Raw genomic sequence first — 18,796 nt, 5'->3', positions numbered from 1 at the left:
GCTCCCTGGGCACAGCAGGTGGGCTACTCCACTACCCAGCGCACTCTCAGAACTGAGCTTCCGGTCTGGTCCAGAGACAACAACGCCTGACATTCCTTTATTAAAACCGTCCACCTTCCTACAATTTGAGGACAAGGTGGAAAAAAGTCAATTCTAAGCCTTTCTCTCATCACCTTTAAATGGGGTTAATAATTGTGCCAGTTCCCCGCAGTGAGGATCTGATGTGGTCATTTATATAAAGATGCAGCATGGGCAATATTCAGTAAAAATGAAGGCTCTCCGTCCCGCCTCTGAACCTAAAGACCTTTCTGGTAGGTGGCTGGGAGCATGAAGTGAGGTAATGGCATTGCTCCCTCAGCGCAGCGTGCACACCGGCCAGCAGCCGGGGGTCGGGTGGGAGATGCTCACAGGCACACCTGAGCAGAATCGGGGAGCATCAGTCACATGTCATTCCCGGAGGGGGACAGGGAAGCGCGTCACCGGAAAGGGGGGAGAGGGTGGCAAAGAGACGGTGGGAACCTGTGAGGAAGCTCTGACATTTGCCCCAGCGCCCCGTCCCTGGTTTCACGTGACCTCGCTATGACCAACAAAGCTCATGGCAGAGGATTTCAGCTGGGCGCTTGGAAACGAGGTGTTTTTAATCAGAGGTTTGCGTTTTAAAAAACATGTTTGATTTCACGTAAAGAAGAGCTTTTTCATGGGACTGAAATTGTGACGTGCAGTCCGAGTCACGTCAGTGGTTTTCCGTTGGGGGCTCAGGGACAAAGCCACGCGCGGATGGGGGCAGAGACAGTGCATTCGGGGCGGCGTCTGCTGATAAAGAGGCTGCGGGAGTCTGTCAGTGATGTCTGGTAACTAGGGCATAACTGAGTTAGGACCATGTGCCCTTCTAGATACTTTCGTTTTAAATAAACCTGATAGAATTTCAAGCTTACAGATTTACAGAGAAATAATCAGGTTCTGCAGGGCCTGATTATTTATTTGCCAAACTTCAGAACAACCTTATAGAGGCACCTATGAAGATAGTATGTTATAAATAAAAGAGACAAAGAGAGTAAAGGAGCAGCTTTCGGGATCTCCCGACAGATCACCTGGTACACTCTCTGGGGTGTGTTCACCCCGCTTGAGAGACCACTGAACTATGAACATATTAAAAATCTTGGAGTTCCTAAGTTACAACAGCCAGGTACTTGGCCTAAATCATAACAGAAGTGGATTCAGAGATTCGGGGGGTTTAGACAGAAGACCCCTCTAGTGTTTAAAATACAATTAATTTCCCAGAAATATGATTTACACATAATTCTCAAAAAAAATCTGCAGAAATGAGGCTCAGGTATCCTCTGACTGATACAGTATGAAAAGCTGTGTTTAGTTTGAGAGCTTATGAAGAAAATTATGACTGTCACACATACTATTACAACTAACCTGCCACTAAAGGACTTGGGGTATTCTGTAATATACTTTATGAATGTGTTTCTGGTGATTAAGAGTATTCAAAACTCCAACTCGAAGGCATTCATCACAGCCAGTCACTGCTACTGTTCTCACTGAAAATCATAAATATGAGTCCAGCCTCCCATCTAAACCACCCCCCATAAAGGGGTTGTCAGTAGATTTAATCTACTGTGCAAATAATAAAGGCCAGTCATTCATTTGTCCCCAGCACATGCCTTAGGACCAGAAGACAAATTTTGGTCTCATCTAGAGTTTAATAACAGAAAGTATCAATCTCTTAAAAAGCTCTGCTATCACCACACCTTCAAAGCCATCTTTACTGAGCTCTCATATACTAGTGCAAGGTTGCAGAACTAAAAAAATGATAAATAAGCCTGGTCCTGTCTTTTCAAAGCGCTTCACACTGGATTCCACAGGCACAGAGAGAGAGAAAGGAAGACTCTAACAGAGACTCACACAATGCAAGAACTGGGGCACTGGAAAGGTCCAAGTTCCACTAAGTCCCTGGATGTAACCCTCACTGGTCATAGAGAAGGAGAGGAAATGAACACAGCCTGGGAAGGAGGCACAGAGGGAGGTGCATGGGCAGGGGTAAGGGACAGAGGCAGAGCAGAGAGCAGTGAAGGTTGTGCTTGGGCAGGTGGAGGGAGAAGGGGCAGATCTGGGGAGGTGGTTGCTCAGAGCCCTGGGGCAGTCAGGTGTGTTCTGACCCTGGGAAGGGCCCTGAGGGAAGGGCAGCTAGGTCACTGCAGCAGAAAGGTTGGTCTTTTCCATAGATCAATAGAACAGAATAAAAAGCCCAGATATAAACCCCCACAGATGTAGTCAATAAATATATGATAAAGGAGCTATGAATATACAGTGGGGGAAAGAAAGCCTCTTCAATAACAGGTGTTGGGAAAACTGGACAGCTACATGCAAGAGAATGAAACTGGATTACTGTCTAACCCCATACACAGAAGTAAACTTGAAATGGATCCCAAGACCTGAATATAAGATGCAAAACCAAAAAACTCTTAGAAGAAAACATAGCCAAAAATCTCTTGAACATAAATATGAGCAATTTTTTCCCGGACTCATCTCCTTGGGCAAAGGAAACAATATCAAAAATGAACAAATGGGACTACATCAAACTAAAAAGCTTCTGTACAGCAAAGTCTACCATCAGCACAACAAAAAAGCATCCTACATTATGGGAGAATATATTCAAAAATGACCCATCTGATAAGGGGTTAACACCCAAAATATATAAAGAACTCATACACCTGAACACCCAAAATGCAAATAACCCAATTAAAAAATGGGCTGAGGACCTGAACAGACATTTCTCCAAAGAAATGCAGATGGACAACAAGTATGTGAAAAGATGCTCCACATCACTAATCATCAGGGAAATGCAAATCAAAACCACAATGAGACATCACCTCACACCAGTTAGAATGGCCACTATCCAAAAGACAAGAAATAACAAGTGTTGTTGAGGATGTGGAGAAATGGGAACCCTCCTGCACTGCTGGCGAGAATGTAAACTAGTGCAGCCACTGTGGAAAGCAGTATGGAGGTTTCTCAAAAAACTAAAAATAGAAAGAACATATGGGATGTGAACAGTTCCCAGGAATATGTTGTTTTAATTTGTCTGATTTTTCTCAAAATATTCAAATTCAGTTAGACAATATCCATCATATCATTGATAAGTTTTCACAAATGCCTAGGGTGCCTAACTGGTTTTCTTGGTTTCACTGGATATGGCTGGTAATTGTAGATCTGCTTTAGTTATGTAGCTGTATTCCTATTATATTAATGTGTGCACGCAATTTGATTTGTAATTTAAAACCTATACATGCTTATGTTACACTACAAGAAGGTATGTCAAAGAAATAATCAATCTTCCCATGTTTTCTTCCGTCTGCTACTTCTATAGCTTCTCTTCTTCCTTCATAATTACAACCTCTAAGTAGAATTCGTGTCTCATATAGAAATTACCGAGTATCATAATTCTTCCAAGTGGTAAAGATACCTCAAGACAAATGCTGGGCATAGAAGCCACAGGGCATAAATCTGCAAAGAAGTAAAAAGCTAACCTTTTCAAACAATATGGCTTCTCTCTCACTTACCAACTTTACATTTCCCTGTATGGCCCCGGAAGATGACTGGTTAGCCAGAGACGGGTAAGATTCCTCAAGGGAGGAACAACCTAAGACAGGCACAGTCGCAGGGGGGCCATCAGGTGAGAAATTGGGGATCAACAGAGGGGAGGCTTAGAACCTCACCCACCCTGTTTTGAGAGAAATCTTCTGCATCCGTGGATGTTTTGTTGCCCTTGTCTAGCTTGGATTAATACTTAGTCCATAGGCACACACCTGATCATCTACATTTGCCCTCTTACAACACTAAACTGTGTTTTCTACCTTTATCTTGCATCTACCTACCACTTCAGCATTTTATTTAAAAATAATAATAATAATAATAACAATAATAATACGGGAGAAATGTGGGATTCACATATAAATCAAGTATAAAAATCAAATGAATAATCATATCTGACTTGACTGTTTATAGTTCATGATGTGTGATCAAAACTGAAAGTTTCTGTGATATGACTGCCCTTGCACTGTTCACCATGTAAGAACTTATTCACTATGTAAGAACTTGTTCACCATGTAAAAACAAAACAAACAAACAAAAAAACTAAAAATAGAAATACCATTTGACTCAGTAATTCCACTTCTAGGATATAACCCAAAGAAAACAAAATCCCTGATTCAGAAAGACATATACCCCCTATGTTTATCGCTGCTTTATTTACAGTAGTCATGTTATGGAAGAAACCTAAATGTCCACCAATAGATGGATGAAGAAGAAGAAGTACATATACACAATGGAATATTCTTCAGCCATAAGAAAAGAAAGAAATCCTGCCATTTGCAACAACATGGATGGAGCTAGAGGGTATTATGCTCAGTGAAATAAGTCAGGCGGAGAAAGACGAACACCATATGATTTCACTTATTTGTGGAATATAAATACAAAGCAAAACAGAATGAACAAAACAGCAGTAGACTCACGGACACTGAGAAGTGACTAGTGGTTACCAAGGGGGAAGGGTTGGGGTGGTGGGTTGGGATGGGGAAGGGAATAAAGGGGCACAAAAATTCTCAATCATAATTAAATTGGTCCCAGGGATGGTAGTACAGCATAGAGAATATAGTCAATGATTCTGTAACGTCTTCCTATGTTGACAGGTAGTAACTGCACTAGTGGGGGTGAGGATTTAATAATATGGGTAACTGTTGAACCACTGTGTTGTACCTTTAAAACCAATATAAGTTTGTATTTCAATAATACTTCAATAAAAAATTTAAAAAAAGGGCAGATTTTCTTTTTAGCAGCACCATGAAACACGCCACAAAGACTGGTGGACTGAGAAGGGCCAATAAGAAGATGTAAAGGCCTTTTACACAATGGACATTACCTTGCAGAGGGAGTGGTTAGTGTTCTACAGGAGGAACAGCTATGTAAAGAGCTGATGCGAGCAAACAACAGTGTTGATTCTGGATCTTGCAGGAGGCAAAGATGTTTCCCATCAAGAAACAGTGAATTTGGTTCTTCCTATGCTTGAACTTTGAATGACCTTCCTTTTAACTTTGGGGTGTGGTGAAATGTATATAACAAAATTTTCTACTTAACTATTTTTAGTATGCAATTAGGTGACATTAATTATATTCACAATGTTGTGTATCCATCACCACTTTCTATTTCCCAGAACATTTTCATTACCTCAAACCAAAACTCTGACCATTAAGCACTATCTCCCTGCTTTCCCCTCCCTCCTGCCCCTGGTAATCTATGTGAATTGGACTACTGTAGGTACTCCATGTAAGTATATGGACAGACAATATTTGTCCTTTTGTGACTAGCTTAGTTCACTTAGCATAATGTCTTCAATGTGTATCATGTCGTATCATGGATCAGAACTCCATTCCTTTTTATGGCAGAGTAATATTCCAGAATGTGCAAAGGCCACATTTTTTCTGTTCATCCACTGATGGACACCTGGGTTGTTCCCACCTCCTGACTACTGTGATAATGCTGGGAACATGGGCATGGAAGCATCTATTTCAGTCCCTGTTTTCGATTCCTCCCAGTCTTTACCTGAGCCACGTGGTCATTCCATGTTTAGCTTTTTGAGAAACCACCAAACTGTTTTCCATAGCGGCTATACCATTTTAATATATTCCCCGCAGCATGAGAATTCCAATTTGTCCACTTGTTCTTTTCTGTTTCTTAGTAATAGCCAACCTAATGGGTGTGAAGTGGTCTCTCATTGGGGTTTTGCTTTACATCTCCTGAATGATGAATGATGTTGTACATCTTTTCAGGTGCTTGTTGGCCAGTTGTATGCCTTCTTTGGAGAAATGTCTATTCAAGTTCTTTGCTCATTTTAAGTGGGGTAACTTAATCTTGCCTGGATCTGTTCTCTGGACTCAGCTTAGCTGTTCCTAGCACTGACTCGGTGCAGGATGGGAGTGGTGGTCTCAGACAGCTGGAGGATCCTTCAGTTCATTTTCACCATCTTGAAATAAATCCTTGATTTTCCTAATTAAGAAAAATGCTTCCATGTTACTACACGGATGGACAGTCACTGCAGTGGGGTGTGGTGGGGGACTTGATAATATAGGTGAATGTAGTAACCACACTGCTGCTCATGTGCAACCTTCATAAGATTGTATATCAATGATACCTTAATTTAAAAAAAGAAAAAAGAAAAATGTTTCCACTCCAAACACTAATATCACATGGGTCTCTAGAAGGTAACCTAGGAGGTTTAGCCTTTAAGTAACACATGTCCACTGAGTTCACAACCTTAAATGTGGGACAAATAAATGTATACCCACTTAATCTCCCACATATTAACTAAGTACATCCTGTGTGCCAGAGATAATTTTAGGTTCTGTGGATACAGTAGATGGAGACTAGACAGAATCCTTTCTTATCATCCATGGTAGCAAAGTGACAATAAGCCAAGTGAAATCTGGTTGTAATGGTTGTGATGAAAAAAATGAAACAGGGTATATAAGGTGATGTGGTGGGATTATGGTGGGAAGAATGGAGACTTGCGTATAGTGCGGGAACGAGCCCCATGGACCGTAAGCGTCAGGAGGGGGACCCAGCTTAGAAGCCTTTGCTAGGCTCCTGGAGAGAGCATGCATGGCTTCTCAGGAACACAGAAGGCCTGTGAGACTGGCGCAGGGAGGGAGGGTGGCATACACCACACCCCTATGTAATTTACCTGTATGTGAGCTAACAGGCCCTGAAGCACCAGGATTCTGTGGATTGACTCTAGGTCCACGTTCGACATTGCTGATCCCCCATAAAGGTTTAAATATAAGCATCTCATACAATTTCCTTACCAGGCAGGAATTACGTCTGCCATTTTTCTCTTAATTTTTACTTTTAATAGTGATAAAATACACATGAAATTTACTCTCTTAACCATTTTGCCACAAGAATTTTTTTGGAATAGATATTACACACAGAAAAAAAATCTGACTTAGTTCAGTTTTGCTAAAAAAACCTTAAAAATGTAGAGTGTGGTCTATTAGCAGTCTCGACACAGTCACCATTTTGCTTTGGCAAACGTTAAACTGACTTTATAAGCTACCCTGCAACTTGCTTTTTATGGACCCATTTTTTCCTGACCACCTTGGTTCCAGACATGGTCCTTAAAGAAAAACAGGGGTGTTGCACTTATTCAAATGGGCACACATCAAAGGTCTATTGATTTTTGTTCAACCCTTTTCCTTACTTTTTGTACAATGCACTTATTATCTCCGCTCCTTGAAAACATACGGCCCAAGGGAGAATGAAGAAACAATCTGGCATTTCAAAACTTTAATTGCAAGTTTCTTTGTCTTCCAGAGAGATAAAGAGTGAAAAAGTTTGCAGCTGTGGGCTACCCTTGTGTAAGGAAGGTTTGTTTCCTAAACACAGTACTTAGGACGGCTTTGACCTGTCCTTATGTTGTCACTCAACAGGCTCCAGTGAATGCCCCTTTATTATCCCAGAGTGAATGGTGGGGTTTTTTTTTTTTGTCATTCTTGGATATTTTTTTAACTTTTATTCATTTTAAATGAGAGCTGCTTTCCCTTCTTCCCTGTAGTAAATGTTGGGGACCCCTATGCTTCCAAGAGCCCACTGATCTGCCAGAGGTCAAGGACCTTTCTAAGCCATGCCTCATTCTGGACGTATAGCAAGCTAATATGGCCATGAGGCCCAAAGCGTCAGGGAAGGGACTAGATGGCTCCCGGCCTTCAGGGTAAAGTCCAGTGCTTCTCGAGTGTGCATAGAATCACCTAGAAATCTTAATTCAAAAGCAACTTGTGATTCAGTAGATCTGGGGCAGGCCCCGAGATTCTGCATTCCTAACGGTCTCCCAGGTTGCTGGTCTTTGAGTCGCAAGGCCAGGGATTACGTTAAAAACCAAGAGAAGTCCTGCTCCGCAAGGAGGCTCCCGGCCTGTAGCCCTGCTCAGCCTCACCTCCACCCGCTTGCCTTGCGCTCTGCTCAACAGCCCCGCCCAGGATCCTTGGCCAAGAACGCGCTGCAGCCCCCAGCCACCTCGTGGTCCTGTTCAGCCTTTGAGGCCATGTCAACTCTTGGGCTGGAATGTGAAGTCACTGATATTGGCCATTTTGGTTCAATCTGAGCCCCCCTTCCCACCTGGATGGATTAAATCCTCGTGCCATCATTAGATGGCTTCGGCCTTACCCCCACCCAGGCCCTTCCGCGCTCTATGCTTGCTTTCCGCTTGTCTGTCTTCCAGGTATACTGTAAGCTTTCGACTCACCACAACACCCATCATCCCTAAGCCCTCTGTCCCCGGCATTTGTCCTTAGATGTCCCTGCCGTGCTTCCAGGGTCACCCCTGCCAGTGTCTCACTTAACTCCATGCTCACTGGCATTCCAAGCTCCTGTCGCCTGGTTTTGCCTCCCCGGTGCCTGCTGGTGGCTCGCTGCTCTCTCACATGACGTCTGCTGGTCACGGCGCTCACGCACTGACCTTACCCCGAGCTTTGCTTCACTGCCAATCCCAACACCAGTCACCGTTCCCTCCTGGCTTGGCACATGCCCAGCGTCTCCTGAGGGTTGCTGCCTGCGGACGCGGGCCCACAAAGCCCTCCACCCCTTCTGACGTCCTACCACGCATATCATGTATTTCACATCCTCACCCCTGCATTGCGTCACGTGGCCACACCTGGGGACTTCAAGTAGATCAGAAACTCCAAGGGGACTGGCCCTACGGCCGTCTTCCCTGAAGAACTAAGCCTTGCATTTCCCGGCTCCTTGCTGGCTAAGAGCGGGAGCCCACGGGACACTGGAGCTGGGTGGGGACCGCGGTGGGGCGCCCTCCTCCTCCTCGCGGTGCTGAGGTGGGGGCACAGGCCACGCCCCGCCTAGCCTCTCCATAACCGTGACCCTGCTGCGCCCTCTCCATCTATCTTGCTTCTCCAGACCTTAAACTCCACATCCAGGGCTGTCCCTGTACTCTTTTGAACTTGCCTTTCTTCTTCCTTTTTTCCTTTGATTAACAAAGTTAATTTTTACCTTCACCTTGCCCAGTCTAAACTTTTAAAAAATAAACTCACTCAGTCAGTATTGATTCAGTGCCTATGAGCAACGCACTGGGCTGGCTATGGGAATCTGACTCTTCTCCTCCACCCCATGTTCACAGACCAGTGCTTCCCATTCAAGAATGTACTGAAGAATCACCTGGAAATCTTATAAAATGCAGAACCTAATTCAGTAGCTCTGGGGTGGGGCCTGAGAGTCTGCATTTCTAACAAGCTCCCAGGTGATGCTGATGGTCTTTGAATGGCAAGTCAGGGGTTCCGTTAAGACCAAGAGCTGGAACTGTCTTGAATCCTCACACACAGCGCAGCCATATCCAGCAACGTGACACGTCGAGAGCCACCTCTCCCCTTGCTGGATACGGACCCCCTTTACCTTGAGTGGGAGTGAAGGGAGACTTGTTCCTTACAAAACCCCTACTGCGTACCAGGCACTGTGCAGCCTCACAAAGGGATGAAGCAGCTTGCTCAAATGGTTGGTGGTTAAATAGACTGGAACAGAGCTAGGCATGTCGCAAAATGTTCAGATTCTCGTTAAATTAATGAATAATTTTTCCTGAAGGACCACTGTGATCTTATAACTTCCCTTTATGTTAGACTTATAATTGTTTCCTACTGGTTCTGAATCAAATTCATACTCCCAAGCATGGACTTGGAAAGGCTCCACCCATTGGGAGCAAAATTTGATACCCTGGGGATCAGGGGGCAGCAAAATCAAGATCAGAAATCTCTTACTGGGCTCAAATTCTCTTTTCTAGTAGGGACAGAACACAGGTCTGCCTACTACTACACAAGCAGCTGCTGCCACCTCCTGTGCTCACCACTCACACCTGGGAACAGTGTCCCTCCCGCAGGATAAGGCCCCTTTCCTGTGGCCACTCTGCATAACTAAGATGACAAGTTGGTTGTGCATCTGCTGCTATGGTCACTTGTAAATTTGCATATTAGTAGGACCTCAATGGCCTGGTCACAGGGACCCTGACTGACAGAGGCATGGAAAACCTGAGCCCATCAGAAGGGAGCAATTTTTTTATGTTTCATTAAAAAAAAATTTAAACCTTATGATGTGAGAAATTAGTGGCCTAAAGTTTAAGACTAGCTGTGACCCCACTGCATTTAATTGCCCCTGCATCTTACACTCCAGTGTCATAGGTTTGGGGGGTCTGTTTCTGGATTTCTTGCTGTTGTGCATTAGTGACACATGTTACAATCTTCCACCCATACCTGGCTGGTGGCTCCTAACTTCACTCCAGGCAAAAACTCAAGGTCTGACAGTGATCCAGAGGCTATACAAGTTCTGATCCTCTTTCTTATTGGAATCTTTCTTCCCCTACTTAGGGGAGTGCTTTTTAAGGTGCTGAAAAAAATGTCAATAACAGAAATGACCCAGGTTTATGCCAAGGAAGAGACATTAAAATAGGAGCCCAGGTCATTTGGGTCATGAGGAGGGCCCCTCTCTATAATTACAATTCACTGTAATTATAGAAACACTAAGACAGAAACTTAACAAATGTAACAGAACTACATTTAACCTCTCAAAGTACACTGCCCTGAGGCTTGGAGGCCTCGTCTCCACCCCACTCCACCCAGAGCCTGGCAGGTGGCAGGAGTGGGATCAACACGGCCTGTGAATCATCCTGACAGGTGTGGGAGCAGGACTCTAGAGTACAGGGGTAGAGCACAGCTTCTTTCTGGTTGGAGGGCAGGAGCACAGAGGAGTCAGACATGCCCTTGCTCCAGGAAGTGGCAGAAATGATTCAATATATCACATTTCTTTTCCTCCTGAGTCAGGGATCAACTGGTACAGGAACCCTGTGCTGAGTGCTCAGGGCACTGTTCAAACTAGATTGGCCTTAAAGTCACAGCCTTCTTATTTCTGCATAACAATTAATAACAGAGAGCCCTCAAGGAAGGTATATCCTTGAGCAGATCCCCACAAATGCAGTCTGGTTATGACAGTTCCCCAAACACTCAAAAGCTCGCTTCAGTCCCCCATTCCTCAAGTTCTCTTTCTCTGCTCCCCACACTTCACGCAGTCAATTGCAGAAGCAGTTTCCTGGGAGGCTCAGACCATGCCTCTGCCCCCAGTAGGCTGTGCAACCTTGGGCTCTCTGTGCCTCAGTTCTCTCCTCTTCTGGCAAGGGGGTGGTGAGGATTAGGGATGATCTACATACAGCATTCAGCACATGCCTGGCACACAGCAGGGATCCGGTGCCTCTAATACATTCCTTATATAATATTAACTTACAGCTGAGCTCAAAACCTCTTTACGGAATCCCATGGTCTATAGCAGCAGTTCTCAGACAGGTGCACATCAGAATCCCCTGCTGGAGGGGTTGTTAAACCAGATTCCCAGACCCCACCCCCTGAGTTTCTGACTCAGTAGGCATGGGTGGGGCCAGGGAATGTGCATTTCCAACAAGTTCCCAGGGGCTGTGGACACCAGCAACTACACTCTCCATAGGGCAGAGTCCCAACTGTTTGTTCCCACAGTTCTACAGGGCGAACCACTGCCCCTGTCCCCTCCCACAGCTGGCCTTCTCTCTCCACGTTCTCCAGCAGCCCTGGGCTTGGCTGATTTCTCCCGTGTGTTTGCCCTGCTTGTCACCCCCTCGGCCCCTTCCCGTTCCCTGCCCTCAGATTCCCTTGCACCCCCCCAGCACCAGGCCAAGCTCTTCCTGCCCAGCCTGCTCGCCAGGCCTTGGCCAGCCATTCTCTCAGCCCATCACTCATTCCTCTTTGTAGGGCGTTAGACCCACATGTAGGAGCAGGGACTATGGACTGAGGCGGCTTATCTGCCCTGGGAGACGGGAGCTTCCAGGCCACAGGCAGTGTGGGATAGGTTTGATGTTTCCCACAGTGTCTTACGGGCTTTTATTTGGTGGCTGGCTGAGGGTGTTCACCAGTGAGCACAAAATCAGGATCTATGGAACTGAAAGGAAAAAAAGCTGACGGACAGGCTAAAGGAACTGGAGTGAATAACCCTGGGCTAGGGGAAGTTGTGGACTCACAACCTTCAGCAATAGAAACATTAAAATAAAGAAGACATGGACCAATTGATCTTTACCCCTATGAGAGAACAAATTTGAGGAAATGGGGTCAAATTGTGACATATTAGACTTAAGTCTGCTATAGGGAAGTTCCTGACACTGGGAATCATTATGCAGTGAAACAGGTCAGCAAGGACGGATGTGAACAATCTGCAGTAAGCTTTAAAAATGGAACAGATTCTTACTTACCACAAAAGTTTCTGATGCCATACGGGATCCTGCCTGTACACCTTGGGCACAAAGTTGAGGAGGGAAGGTCCCTGTGCAAGTTTCTTTTCACTGGATGTGTGTTTGGCAGCTGTTTATGCTACTTAAGGATACACTTAGCAGTTGGTTGCTAACTACATTATGAAGAGTAAACAAGTGTTTTTAAAAAATCAGTATTTTAGGGAAGTGGTTCATTTCCCATTTCAGGGATGTTATGAGAAGCCAAGCTGGCAAATGCTGTGCTGCTAATGGGATTTATGCAATGCCATGCATCCTTGGATCCCACTTGCCAGGGTTTAACCATCACATTCACAAAAAGTTAGAGTTTTTCTTCCTCATTTTTAGTGGAAAGTCTTCAAATTTCTGGCGGCTGGAGGAAGTGGCTCTTGTGTTCTCAACACTGAACAGGAAATGTAATAAGTTATTATTATTCTCTGAGCTGGAAGGGTGGTTTTTGCAGTCAGTTCTTCCTGCCACGTTGAAACCTGGCAGCTCTACCATGCTGGTGTACACAGGCTTCTACTGGGCTAGATTTTTGGGGGTGGGAGGTAAAGGGGGGCTGGGAAGAGAGGAAGGGAAACACTCCGCTCAAGCACTAGCAATCCACGAGAAAAATGTGTTTTGCGCAAGGGAAAAGTTTTTGCTGACCTGTGGGTCCAAGGTAAACACTGCCTCTGTTGGGGGCAGGTGACATATGTGAGGCTGGGGTGGGAAGACCATGGGTCAGGGTCACACCTGCTCTGGCACTGGGCCCTCTGGGAATCAAGGGCTGCTTATCTCTTTTAGTCCTGAGTTTTAGAGCTCTGCCTACATCCTGAACTTCTGACTCAAAGACACCTTTAGGTCAGGAAATGGCTCTAAATTCCAGAGCACACAAATTTCCTGCGGATCCCAATGCCTTGGGGCTTTGAGCTTATTTACCTGTAGGAGGTCTAAGGAGCTTTGCTTCTGCCTCCCCGTATGATAATCCACAGCAGCTGGAATTCACAGCTTCAACTTCATCCTTCTTTATTGTTTGTTTAGGAAAAAAAAATGATCATTCTCTACTTGAACCTGAACACTTTGCTTTGTACTAAGGCAAAAATTTCTTAATAAATTGTGAAAAATGCAATCCAAATGGTCAGCTATTCTGTACCATGGGCACCTACCGTGGGCCTGCTGGCTCTGCGACTGCCCCTGCCCTTGGCTTCTCCTTTCTGTTACCACTGCACTGCCCTGATTTGAGCCTTAACCAGCTCTTCCCCAAACAAGGCAGTGGCCTCACTACTGGCCCCTGGACCCACCCCTGGACGCTCTTCCCAAGGATGCACAAATCACAAATCTGATTGTGTCCTGCCCCAGCCTGCAATATATGGAGATAAATCTACACTGTTTTGCTTGCATATGAGGCCCTGAAGTGCTGGCTCTGCCCCACTCTCCCCACAGACCCTTGCAGTCCAGGAATGCTGTCCTTCCTAGAATTCCCAGAGAACACGGCACTGTGAAGCCTCCCCCATTCCCACACCAGACGGGGCAATGCCAGCCTCGAATCCTTAGCCCAAACCCTGCTTTCCTGCCCCTGCTACGTGCTTTAGACATACACAACAGCACCGTGGTGAGGAATGGGAGGTTTCCCCTGGCACTTTCAGGCAGGTTAAAGCACCCCTTGGCCTGGGAGCCCAGTGCACTTTGAGACACTGCCCTCCTGCGAGCGCCCCACACACTCCACTTGTATGTGCATGTCCAGATCATGCTTCCCGAAGATGGGGCTATGCCATGGCCTCTGTCTCCTCAGCCTGTGCAGTGTCCTGCATGCAGTAGGTGCTCCCTTTGTTGAAAGAAGTGAATATATGTAACACAAATTCAGTTTTATTTCTCATTATTGAGTGCCATGTCCTGCATGGGTGGCCACAGATATCAAAGGCTGAAATCCATGGGTGGCCCATAAAACAAGTACAAAGTTATCAGCACATATTCATAAAGAATGTGCGCCAAACTGCTGACAGGACTGCTGCTGTGAGAAGAGCCAGCCCCTGACGCCCAGCCCAGACCGAGGGGAAGCCTGAGGGGAGCTCCGGCTGGCTGGGCTGGCTGACAGGAAGCAGCCTGGGAGCGCCCCAGAATGAGGACAGAGAGAGAAGACTGTGCGTAATGCCGCTGGCCACCCACTCGTTTAAGCCTCAAGCTCACTAAGACGGACCAAGTCTTCTGTTTTGCTGAAGCCCACCATCTCTGTCTTGGTGTTTTGGGCTGTGCTTTGGGTGGAAAGGATGAGATGAGCTTATACCGTGTTTCTAGCAGTGGATCCTAAAGGAAGCCCACACATTGCACCCAGGGGGAAACACACAGAGAAGGTGCATGACTTCTTACCAACCAGGGAGAGAAGGAAGAGGGGCCTGGAGGGGAAAATCACCGGGTGGACAGAGTCCCACCCAGGCCAGCTCTGGAGGCATGGAGGTGCGGGTTCAGTCAGGGAGCTGTGTGCTGTGGCGGGTTGTGCTCCCCTGGGGGCAGGGGGCAGGACACTGCAGGGAGACAGCAGACGGGCCACCAGCCAGAGACCAGGAGGGTAGATGCCCTCAGGAGTGAGTCCCCTGTAGAGCTGAGGGCCCTCAGGCAGGATGCAGACCCACAGGGACAGCAAAAAGAACGGCCTGGACAGCATTCCTAGCCCACTGGACACGCCATGTGAGAAAAGCACTAATGCTGTTTTCTGTGCATTTCAAAAATAGGAAAATAACAATGGGGGAAGTTTTAATACTGACATAACAAAGTTCATGCAGCACCTTCTTAAAACAACACTGTCTGCAAAGGAGGCTCTGGCTTGGAACTCCCCTTTTCATGGCCTCATAAAACACTGATTTATTGACCTTCAAAGATACACCTTTTATTGTTTCAGTTTTCCTGGTGTAAGAATTTCTGGTAGATAACTGAAAAAGCAAGCTCGTGTTTCCTTATCAACACAGAGAATGTGTTCGTATTAGAAATTTGCCATTTCGGGGGAAGTGGTGGGAAGGAAGTAAGGCGGGGAGATACTTGAAATATTTATCACAAAATGAACTAAAAGACCACTGATCTATGTGTCTGTGGTTCTCCAAACAAAGTATTAACCTATAGCCAAGTCTGTCCTCTGGGAGGGGTGGGGCGGTGCCCAGCGCCTACCTGTCCTTCAGGCCGAGCTCCACCCTAGGGGATTTCCTCTGCGGGGTCTCCCCACAGGCCTTTCCAGGGCCCTGCATTTGCTGATCAGTCTTCCTTACCACCTCAGTAAGGGCCATACAACACTGTCTCCAAAACTCTAAACGTTTAATGTCCTACCTGCTGTGGAGTTACCTGAATGAAAGAGTTTTGTGCTATCCGTGAAGTCATAAAAATGTTTTTTTGGGGGGGTGTTGGCAAGTTTACTTTAAACCACTTAGACCACTCACGCCATCCTCTTGACTAGGAAGTTTTCTTCTCCCGCTGCCGCTTTCCTTCTCTGACCCATGCTCCGAAGACCACTTTGGAAATCCCTTCCTCCCCAAGTCCTCCCTGACGCCTGCAGCTCTCTGCGTGCTCTCCTCCCCGCCCCTCCCCTCTGCCGTTCTCTTATCCAGGCCGCTCGATTATTATTACACCTTCACCTGCCTCGTCCTCTGACTAGAACGTGACCTGTGGAGACACAGCCATGTCTTCGTCGGCTGCTCCCTACGCACGGTGCTTCACCTACCGTAAATGTTTGTGGGCCTGGGTATGAATGAATCTACCCAAAGGCCTTAGATAACGGGATACACAAGGCTGTGTATAATCAATTACCTTAATGAAAACAGCGTGCTTCTGTATCTTCTGACTTGGAACAAACACAACTATCAACATAAAAACTTAAGTTACTTTTATCTGCTGGCAAATACTCTTCTTATGTCAATAACAAATTCCCTCAAAAATACAGGCAGACCGAGATATAATTATAGAAATGTTTGAAAAGACAGAACTTACAGCCTTCCAGGTAAGTTTAAATCGACTTAATACAATGTAAATGAAACTAAATACAATGTTTGCAGATAAAGCACTTTCTAGAAGCTGTTTTTGCCAACTATTTTACAAAACCAATTACCCCACCACCACCGTCAGGCTAAGCAGTTCTTTAAGCCTTGCCTAGGGTGATAACTAACATCAACGGATTCCCACTGTGATTCCTGTTTTTGAACTAAAAGAATAGGTTGTCCAAAGAAGCAGAAACATAACATAGAAGGTCCTTGTAGCTACCTACCTTTGGGGGATAATACCACAATACCATATCTAGGTCCACCTTTCAGAATTAATGAATTTCCACTGAGGAAATTGGGCATGAACTTGTATGATTTGATTAGAACTCTTCTGCTATCATTTGTTTTCTGTTTAGGCATGATTTTTAAAATGCACATAATTTAAGTGGCTGAAAGGGAAAGGAGGGGAGACAGCACTTTTTGAAAGGTACCTCTGAAAATGACATTTGTTTTAATAGCATTTGCTGTTAATATTAGAACCTTTTGTGTCTTATGCATACATGTGTGTGTGTGTGGTTTTTGCAAAAGCAATGTGAGATGCTTTTTTTAACTGCATGCCAGGCAGGTTTCCTCAGTTGGCTAGCTATTCACTGGAGGCCTGGTCCTTTAGCTCAAGTTAGGTAGCACCCCGTCCAACCTGTTGAACACTTGATGAAGCAACGCCTGAAGTGCTTAAAATGAAAAATTCCATTAGGTTTTTCTGCCTTCTTTTCCCTCAACCATCCTAAGAGACCCACATCAATAGGAACAAAATAGAGTGAATCTTCATGAGAATTACCTGCTCCAGCCTACAGCACATTCCTATCATTCTCGTCAAGGCTGTCGTCCTAGGCGGGCTTCCCCATTCTCTCACCCCATACTCAGTATTTCCAGTGCCTCTCCCGTGTCTTCACCGGGCTCTGTGCCATTCTGCAGAGCAGTGTTAACAACAGCCTAAGCCACTTTTTCCAGAGAAGGGAAATGCGAAACTGCTAAAACCCAGAAAACCACCACCACTCACTCTTCCCTCTGAGTGACTTCGAAGCGGGCAAGGTGTTGAGAGTGTGTGCGGCTGGCTTTGCCGCCCTGTGACTCTTTTCCAAGAGGACGGAAAATCAGTGACAGGCCTTATTTGTGGCAGTTGTACTCAGTGCTCTGAGATCTTTCTGAGAGAATGGGCGGCAACAAGGATCGGAAAAGACACCCTCATTTTCTGGCAGCCCTAGCTCTCAGCATTCTGAAGCCCTGGGTGCGCAACGTGATAGTATAAGGGGGGATGGCCCCTAAGGGGAGCCCCAGGGGCATCCCGGGCTGGGGAGCCCCCAACGGCCAGGCGCCACTGAGACTAACCACTGGGCGCGCCCGCCGCTCCTACCCCATCCTGGGCCAGGTTCAGAGAGCGGGGCTTTGTTTCTGCCTTCCCTACTGGCTCGGCTTCCCAAGGGCTTAGGTCTCTCCAGCTGCAAATAGTATTTTGTCCCCTCATCATCAAAGGGTTTCTGAAGACAAGTGGTTCTATGGTTATTCAGGGCCAGCACCTGAAATGGTGGTGCTCAAACTGTGTGTGGGGGGCATCGGAGGGGAGACGTAAACCAGGGGTGGGGGGGGGCATAAAAAAGAAATCGGTCAGCCGTTCTTTAGAAACCGCTGAATTCGGTTTCTCTGCAGGCTCTGCACATCCCCGTGCGGCGAGACTGCTCTAACCCTCAGGTGACCAACGCCAACAGGTGGGGAGAGGTGTCAAGCCTGGTCAAGGGCCCGGCCTAGAGCGCGGAGGGACCCAATGGCCTAGGAGAGCTCCATCATGAGCGGTCCCCTAAAGTGGGCATGTCTGCGGCTCTGGACGCTTCCCACTCGCTCATTCCGTTGGCAGGAGGTGGGGGCTGCGTGCACGCAGCGGCCACTCGGCCTGGGAACTGAGTAGATGCTCCAAAATGCTTGGAGAAGAAATGACACCAAAGCTTGCCATAAGCAGGCTTGGGGGAGCTCCCCGGCCAGGAGTTGGGGTGCCGCGCCCCTCGCCCCCGCGCTCCTCCATGGCGCTCCCCACCCCGCGAGGCCGCCGCCCCAGCTCTCCTCGGCCGGGCTCCTCCGTCCAGGTCTCGGGCGGCCCGCAGCCCCCGCCGGTACCCCGCGAGTCCCGAGGCGGCGCGGGCGCCGCCAGCCCCTTACCTGCAGCGGGCCGAGCAGCGCGCAGAGCGCGAGGAGCGCGGGCAGCGGGCGCCGCCGGGCGCGCGGGGCCATGGCGCGGTGCGGCGGGCTGGGCGCCGCGCTCTGCGGCCTCTGCGGCCCGGGCCCGGCGGCCGCCTGGGCTCCGCGGCCGGCCCGCCCCCCGCCGCGCCCCGCCCCGCCGCGCCCGCCCGGCCCCGGCCCCGCCCGCGGCCGCCCGGCCGGGCCGCGCTGCCAGGTGGTGCCCGCCGCGGGGCTGCCGGCACCTGCGTCTCGCGGGCGCGCGGAGGGACTGCGCCCCGGG

The 18,796-nt window shown here is 47.4% G+C and overlaps 1 protein-coding gene across 9 annotated transcripts in view; it reads right to left on the bottom strand.

The window, feature by feature from the left end:
• The window catches only part of TNFRSF11A (TNF receptor superfamily member 11a), a 54,670-nt gene extending 36,047 nt beyond the window's left edge, over positions 1-18,623 (bottom strand). For 4 of the 9 annotated variants that reach the window (XM_073213179.1, XM_073213180.1, XM_073213181.1 and 1 more), the window contains exon 1: positions 18,496-18,623. In XM_073213179.1, coding sequence (XP_073069280.1) covers positions 18,496-18,567 — 72 coding nt within the window. In that variant the 5' untranslated portion in view covers positions 18,568-18,623. Of the gene's footprint in view, positions 1-5,607; positions 6,052-13,261; positions 13,347-17,122; positions 17,254-18,495 lie in introns of all 9 variants that reach the window. The other 5 variants (XM_073213184.1, XM_037015642.2, XM_037015625.2 and 2 more) reach the window with 3 other exon arrangements.
• Between the last annotated feature and the right edge of the window lie 173 nt (positions 18,624-18,796).

This window comes from Manis javanica, chromosome 9 (assembly GCF_040802235.1).
Source record: "Manis javanica isolate MJ-LG chromosome 9, MJ_LKY, whole genome shotgun sequence".
Lineage (NCBI taxonomy): Eukaryota > Metazoa > Chordata > Mammalia > Pholidota > Manidae > Manis > Manis javanica.
The sequence above is the reverse complement of the archived record's forward strand: the minus strand, read 5'-3'. Positions and strand labels throughout refer to the sequence as shown.